At 38.0% G+C, this 8274-nt stretch overlaps 1 protein-coding gene across 1 annotated transcript; it reads right to left on the bottom strand.

Moving 5' to 3' along the window:
* Positions 1-622: 622 nt before the first annotated feature.
* On the bottom strand, positions 623-1530 carry LOC134647670 (uncharacterized). The gene is made up of 2 exons (XM_063502025.1): positions 1281-1530; positions 623-1208 (listed from the first exon to the last, which is right to left on the bottom strand). The coding sequence occupies exons 1-2, from the start codon at positions 1423-1425 to the stop codon at positions 640-642; spliced, it is 714 nt and encodes a 237-aa protein (XP_063358095.1). The 5' UTR covers positions 1426-1530; the 3' UTR covers positions 623-639.
* Between the last annotated feature and the right edge of the window lie 6744 nt (positions 1531-8274).

Below are 8274 nucleotides of genomic sequence, written 5' to 3'. Positions count from 1 at the left end.
AGACACTGTACAGTAGTGCATAATGTCCATATCTGTTTAAAATAGGGATGTACCGACTAGTCGGCGACTAGTCGGGAAAGCCGACTATTCGGCCTCGTTTGTAGTCGGCGATTAGTCGGCGACTAGTCGGCAAAAATTGCCGATTAGTCGGCACTTTATAAGTGACAGAAAAACAGGGCAAAAGGTCATAAACAGCACATATTTTCATAAGCTTTTTACCTATTTTACCCAAATTTTTATTTAGGGTGCTTACGAAAACTTTTATTCGAAATTATTGACCTTGTGATCGCTTTTTTATGTCCGTATGTGCGGTCGCCGTATGAAATATAACCTTAGGATTTTTTTATTTAATTGTTTATTAGCGTTACTATATGATAAATAGCGCGACGAAAGGCTAAAACGATTGTTTTTTTAGTGCATTTGAACCGAATTTATACCAAACTAATGATCTGGCCGACTAGCCGACTAGTCGGCCGATTAATCGGCCATCCGAGCACCGATTAGTCGGCTAGTCGGCTAAATCAATAGTCGGTACATCACTAGTTTAAAATTAAATCACTATGGCAAATCTCATCACATCTTCATTAATCCACAGACTTTAGTTCAACTAAGTCTGTCTGTAGTGAACTTATTCAAAACTTAGATCATATTTAAAGGAGTTTTATCGTTCATATCACTTTTCTTCTGCACAATCTGTTGCAAATCATGTTCCTGGACAATAGCGAATATTTTACTCTTCGCCACGTTCAGGTGGTATGGAGAAAAGGTCTTCAATGTGGCTCCAATGCTCAGAAGGAAAGAGTCCACCGGGTCACAGGCGTCAAACTCCGAGAGCCCCGCCGTACTCGGCTCCCCAATACTTGCTGAGGGATTCTCTACCTCAACCTCCTCGTATTTCTTCTTCTTTCTCTTTTTCTTAATACCAGACTTCTTACCTCTCGCCTTTATTGGCTTTTCGTCATTGGAATCATCTGTATTATGATCAGGGATGTCTGGGTCGTCCTCCACATCGCAGTCCCTTTGGTTCTTTTCATCCCACGGAAACTCGCCGTTCTGTATCAAAATATCCCTGTAAAATGGCCTCATGAAATCAAGGTCCCCTTCGTACTTATACAGCTTCACTCGCTTACCGGAGCTGCTTATTCTTTTCCTTAATATACGCCGATTAATGTCTCTGATGTTGATCCACCTTTGCTTACACGCGGCCGCTATAAAAAAAATACGAGCGTAAGCGTTGCGTCGTAAATTGTAAACGAATTCAACTCAAATCGTAAACTCACCGGGTCGCTTGAGTTCATCGCCTATCTTCTGCCAGACGACTTCTCTTGCATTAAAGTCCATGTACTGGGGGTTATTGTGGTCGTAGAGCACTGTATTGTCTTTGACTAAGCCAATGAGCTTTAAATCTTGTTTTTCGGTGAACATTTTGAGGTTACACGGAGAGCGTTTAGAACAGACTGGCGCGCGGGGCGGCAACGTGCGCCGCGGTCGTGTCGCGAGGGTCGTTCGGTCGCCGATCGATTCTCTCGCACCGCAACGGCGATGGCGGTAGGGTTGCCAGATTGAAAGGCGCTATTATCGGGAAAAAATATAAATTTTTCGGGATTTTGGGACTTAAGTCGGGAAAAAAAACCATCGCTCCCTCACCGCACAATCTCTCGCCACGCATGCCCCGCGCGCTCGCTCGACGACAGTTCGGAACTTGAAATCATTGTTTTATAACGTGAACCTGTTTTTCGGGACAATTTGCAGTTGGTCGGGAATCGGGAACACATGCTAAAAATCGGGAGAATCCCGCCAAATCCCGACCATCTGGCAACCCTAGATGGCGGCCCGGCAAGCTGGCAACGTGGAGATACTGGAGATCGAATCGGATTCGTCGGGTCTTTATCTTTGACTTTTATTTACATCTAACTGTAAACGATTGTGGCGACAAAAATCAGTGATTGGTAATTGAGATAAAATTCTGAATTTTATATACCTACCTACTAGTAGAAACATACCTGGCAATTGAGTCGATTTTTAGGGTTCCGTAGCCAAATGGCAAAAAACGGAACCCTTATTGATTCGTCATGTCTGTCTGTCTGTCTGTTCGTCTGTCTGTCCGTCCGTATGTCACAGCCACTTTTCTCCGAAACTATAAGAACTATACTGTTGAAACTTGGTAAGTAGATGTATTCTGTGAACCGCATTAAGATTTTTATACAAAAATAGAAAAAAAATCAATAATTTTTGGGGGTTCCCCATACTTAGAACTGAACCTCAAAATTTTTTTTTTTCATCAAACCCATACGTGTGGGGTATCTATGGATAGGTCTTCAAAAATGATATAGAGGTTTCTAATATAATTTTTTTCTAAACTGAATAGTTTGCGCGAGAGACACTTCCAAAGTGGTAAAATGTGTGTCCCCCCCCCTGTAACTTCTAAAATAAGAGAATGATAAAACTAAAAAAATATATGATGTACATTACCATGCAAACTTCCACCGAAAATTGGTTTGAACGAAATCTAGTAAGTAGTTTTTTTTTTACGGAACCCTTCATGGGCGAGTCCGACTTGCACTTGGCCGCTTTTATTTATGTACTTAGTTGTAGTTTTTATCGTCAGATAAGCGCAACATAAGCGCAATTTCACCGTATGTCCTAAAAAATCTTTCACCAAGTTACAAAAAAGTAGATACTTATGCTATTGTCGTAACGTAACTCAACTGAAAATTACATACAATTTTTTCGGGACAAGTGTCGCCCAGAATGAGCAGCCAAGTCAACCAAATTTAATGCAAATGTATCTAAAAAAACCGGCCAAGTGCGAGTCGGACTCGCGTTTCAAGCACGCTTGACTGCACATTTCTGATAGGTTTTCCGGTCGTCTATAGGTAAAGAACTATTTTGTGTATTTTTTTCAAAATTTTAGACCCAGTAGTTTCGGAGATAAGGGGGGAATGGTCATTTTTTGCCTATTTTCTTGAATAACTGCGACACTATTAATCCTAAAATTATTAAAAAAATATTTGAGATTCTTACAATGAGCTCTTTCATTTGATTTGTAACACGATATAGTTTGAAAAACTTTATTTTTTAATTTTTTCATTTACCCCCCAAAAATGGCCTTCATATTTAAAATTCATTTGTTTACGTTACACGTCCATCTTTGGGTCATAAACTTACATATGTGTGCCAAATTTCAACTTAATTGGTCCAGTAGTTTCGGAGAAAATAGGCTGTGACAGACGGACGGACAGACAGACAGACAGACGCACGAGTGATCCTATTAGGGTTCCGTTTTTTCCTTTTGAGGTACGGAACCCTAAAAACACAACAAAATAAAAATCGGCCGAATTAAACTATTGCTTTACGAAATTTTTGGCACAGACAGCACATTAATTAAGCTGTAGAAAACGCCTAACGAAAACGTTACATCTGATAAGGAGATTTATAATCCGTAAACAGGAATTTAAAATTTAATGAACATCCCACTTCTGCTAAATGTTTAGCATTTTCCGTTCGGCGCACAATCCTAAAATAGTGCAACCAATCAGGCTGTCTAATTGAAAATATTGATATGGATTGACATTATACTAATGGTAAATGACGAACTGATCACCCTTTTGGCAAAGTTGTTGCGTCTATTCAATCAGTCATATTGATGCTGATTGAAAGAAGTGTTTTTTGTTACTCTGCCATAATTCTGCTATTTATTTTATAAGGGGCACTGGAATAGTGGTAATTGAAAGATCGGGTAAAGTGTAAATCAATACTATACTGCAACTTTCAAGAGATAGGTACCTGAATAAAGTCATGTAGTTATAGGTACCCCGCTAGAGCAAAAAATATATGTAAGTACGTATATTAACTCTAATCAAATCAGTGGACTTAGAAGCTCATTTGAACCTAGTCAAAAAGAGGTGAAAATCACTATTAATATCATAAATTATAAATGTTAACTGTCTGTTACCTCTTCATGCTTTAACCGCCAAACCGAATTAGATGAGATTTGGTATGGAGATAATAAAAGGCCCGAGGAAGGACAGTTTTATCATCATCATTCTACGCAGATGAAGTCGCGGGCAGAAGCTAGTAGCTAGTATTTCAAAAAAAGTCCAAGTTGCAAATTGAATGGCCGAGCTCTAGCAACAGAAACAGAATTAAATATATCGGAAATAATCGGTAGCCTATAGAAGAGGTTTTAGAAAGTAAATCCTGTATTGGGTTACCGGGTTAATGCATGTACTCGGCTCATTCTTAAAAATATCAGTGATACTTACGTATTCATAATTTGCGGTAATTGGAGCCTCACGTGAGTAGGAAGAAATGTGCCCGAACATTTCAAAATCAAAGTCAAAATATACTTTATTCATGCAGGCCTAGCAACAAGCACTTATGAATAACTTTATAAAATTTATAAAAGACTTAAGGGGCCCCACGGCCCACTGATGATCAGTCCGCCGGACGATTAGTTACACATGTTCTTCAAATGTTTTTTTTTTAAGCCTATAAATCACGTTTAATTATCAAAAATGTAAAATTATAAAAAAACAGAATAAGCAACAACAAAAACATCGGCCTGTTAGTTAAACGCAAAAGGTGATAGTTCTGAACAACTGACAAACCGATATCGTCCGAGGGAGTAATCATCAGTGGGCCCCTTTATATTATAAACATATAAGTTTTAAGATTAATAAAGTTTGTGGGGTTAGTAAAATTTCACTGGCAAGTTTTTTCATTGTACCCGACCGAACGAAGTCTCTCGCGTTTAGGTATCAGCCAAATATAAGGCCTTTGCCAGTGCCAACACGATTTTAGATGATTGCCGGCTAAGTAGGAGCAACGAATGCAATCAATCGATTAAATGCCGCATTGAATCGCAAATCGCATGCGATTATCGGTGACGTTCGTAGAGGGCCAATGTTAGGGATATGGTTCGATCGATACCTTCAAAACTTCGGTTAAGCCAAATCCTAGATGGTTACGGTTTTTCAACTGGGTTAAATACAGGCTTCGGACTGTATTATGGGTATAGAGAGTTTCTTTTATTTTTTGTCATTTTTATATATGTGACCTTTTTTGCCACTTTTGTGTTATTTCTACTCAGAATCACGAGCTCTATCGATCCTAATGGGATAAAAAAATATTCCAGAGTTTTTTTTCCTATTGTGTTACCATTTCCCCATACACTTTGTATGGCGGTAGCAAAAAACGAAAGTTTGAAAAATGTATAGAAATTTCAGGACACTTTTTTCTCCTGTAAGGATGAAAAGGGCTCGTGATCCTGACTAGAAATAACACAAAAGTGGCAAAAAATAAAAGAAACGCTCGGTAGGTACATCTAAAATTATCCACGACCACTAGTATCTACTGCTGATTGTCCTAGACTACACAGTTATTAATAGGATCTGCAGATTACCAACGGAACTGAAGTTAATTTAGAAATTTGATAGCTCTTTCCGAATCAAAGGGCCCGCATCCCAAGTACCTAAGACGGTAAAAATAATTAATTAAGAAGCAAGTGTCAATAAAAAGGCGAGGACAGGTTCACACTTCACGCTTTCTGCCCGTAGGAAAGTGAAAAAGTGGGCGAGAAGTGAGGTAATACGCAGCAAACTAGAGCCGCTCACCCGGCCGCGCTCACTTTCGTTGTAACAACCAGTCTAGCACGGATAATATAATCAATGAGTTAACAGATCTGTGGCAGGCCTGTAGCGAGATATGAGCCAGTTTGGACACAACCGGGCCTGTAATGTCAGGGTTTCCCCGGGTGAGAAATGCGCGAAAAGTAAAAGTCGCGATCAACGGTCTTAATTCTGATCGGTAACTGTAGCTAAGATGCGGAAAATCGTGGGAAATGTAAGAAAGGTTACTGCTTCCATACCCAACCATTTTAGTAAAAAGAACGTCCTGTTTTTCAAACAACAGCAGTTTTACAAGAAGCCATTGGGTGGAAGCGGCAAAACACACTGACGAACCTACTCATGTGAGATGAGTTTACGTCAATTTTCTATAAGTAGATAAGGGGCCCGTTTCTCAAAAGCTTGTAACTTGTAATACAAGCGGATGTCACTTTTTTTGACAGCTTTTGTTAGAGGGACTTCCACTTGGTACACAAGTTACAAGCTTTTGAGAAACGGGCCCAAGGTCTATAGAAGAAAAAAGGACGAATATACACGCAACTGAGCTACATTAGCAGTATTAGCACCAATGATTTAAGAGGATCCACAATACATATTACAAGATAATACAATCAATATCAAAATCAAATTTATAAATATTCAACTGCACAATGAGTTTATAAGGCCTACTTGAGCCTTTGGAGTCCTCAGACTTGACTGTAGTCTTTGGAACTTGAGTCCTTTCTATACTTAATTTTTAGGGTTCCATACCTCAAAAGGAAAAAATGTAACCCTTATAGGATCACTCGTGCGTCTGTCTGTCTGTCTGTCCGACCATTCCCCCCCCCCCCCTTTATCTCCGAAACTACTGGGTCTAAAATTTTTTTTTAAATACACAATCATTCTTTACCCATCTTCTTCAGACAGTCCCTCAATACTGAAATACTGAGGATCGTGACATCCATCTTTACCCATCTTTACCCATAAATGACAGGAAAACCTTTTAGAAATGTGCAGTAAGTTAGTAAATGCCCTTGCCAAGATTCAAACCCGGGACCACCTGATTCATAGGCACTCACTATTGACTACACTCACTAGGCTAGGAGGCCATCAAAAGAAAAACAACCCTGTGACATTCTTTATTTGTCATAGAATTATAACTTGTAAACAGTTTGTGATCCGTGGCAAATAAGGAACTTTGTCAAGTGGCCCGCTATCACTGAAGGGTTAAGGACAACTTTACTGACTTCGATAAACAAAGTATTTCAGGAATGACCCTTCAATACTTAGGACATTTTTTATCGTAGAACTCGAGTACTAGAGTCATGCTCCAAAGACTCAAAAAGAATAGACCAATAAGATTCTTATAAGCATTATGATTCTGTATTTCCTAATCAGAACCCAATTTATCCCTTAATTCTACTAAATAGCTCTATAAAACACAATCAATTTTTTTTTACAGTACCGCAAAAACATAGACCTATGTCAACTTGCTAGAGACAAAATTATATTTTTCATAAACTCGGCAACATACACGCAAACTCCTACTCAGTGTTTGTTTCTGTTATTTAAAGTTATCTTCAAATTGCTGAATATTATCTACCATTTAGCCAGCCAACAATAATTGTCTACTTCCAGTATCCATTAAAAACACATGTACCTAAAGCTCGCTCAGAAAAGATAAGCTTTACAACCAAAAAGTTAAAGTAATTAGGAGATATGTCATATGATTTATTACTATTGCTGGTGTTTAGTTATTACATTAAGATAGGATTGTTTGGGGTTTTTTGTTGTTCAGAATGCGCATTTAAACATTTTCAAAATATTAGCTTTCAATTAACTTTAAACATGAAAGTGTACATTTAAAATGACATGTTTATGTTGTAATAAGTGGACTGTTGTGATACAAACAGTACACTCAGCAGCAGAAATTCCTATGCGGGCGAGGTGTTCAAAATTACCTCGACGCGCTCTTATTCTCTTAACAATAAAGACGCGACAAGATCATTTTGAACACCTCTCCCGCTTAGCAACTATTACTGTTGACAAGCTAAAGATTATAACATCAATGTAAGAAAAGATTAACTTACCTTTAACGTGTACAGCTCACGGGAACTTCTTTGTCGAGTGGTTACATTACAACACTTTTACTTTCATTATTATTGTCTAATAGGTCTTTATCGTGAACACTAAACGGACCTTCGAATCACCACAGATATTGATATACCAATAACGATAATACTAATAAGAATAACCCACGAAATTACTTCAAATTCTAATACATTTGCAACTAGATTGTAGTTAGCGGACAGCACTTCGCTTAGTGCCGCGTTAGTAACGAACTCATTGCCGCAACAAGAAGTCATTACAATTCAACTACAATAAATACATTTTAAGGAATAAGTTGTATAGACTAGAATTAACTAATTTAATTTATTAATTTAAGATTGTTATTGACCTAAATATCATTCGGCAGCAATCATTCAGTAAACACAAGAAAGTATTTCCCTTGTAAATGTCATTTGAAACAAGACATTTTGGCCAATAACAAAGGACCTATTATTTTTTTACTTAGTGTGGATTGGATGATAAAGTTGAGAAATTAAAAAAAAGAAAAATATTTTTCTCACAAATTTTGACATTAATGTTAGTGTTACCCGTTTAAAAA

Source organism: Cydia amplana, chromosome 4 (genome assembly GCF_948474715.1).
Source record: "Cydia amplana chromosome 4, ilCydAmpl1.1, whole genome shotgun sequence".
Lineage (NCBI taxonomy): Eukaryota > Metazoa > Arthropoda > Insecta > Lepidoptera > Tortricidae > Cydia > Cydia amplana.
The sequence above is the reverse complement of the archived record's forward strand: the minus strand, read 5'-3'. Positions and strand labels throughout refer to the sequence as shown.

Bases quoted from the DNA above. Each gene is read 5' to 3' on its own strand.
- LOC134647670 (XM_063502025.1), bottom strand. From the start codon at position 1,425: ATGTTCACCGAAAAACAAGATTTAAAGCTCATTGGCTTAGTCAAAGAC. The intron at 1,209-1,280 runs GTGAGTTTACGA...TTTTTTTTATAG, and splicing joins CGATGAACTCAAGCGACCCG to CGGCCGCGTGTAAGCAAAGG.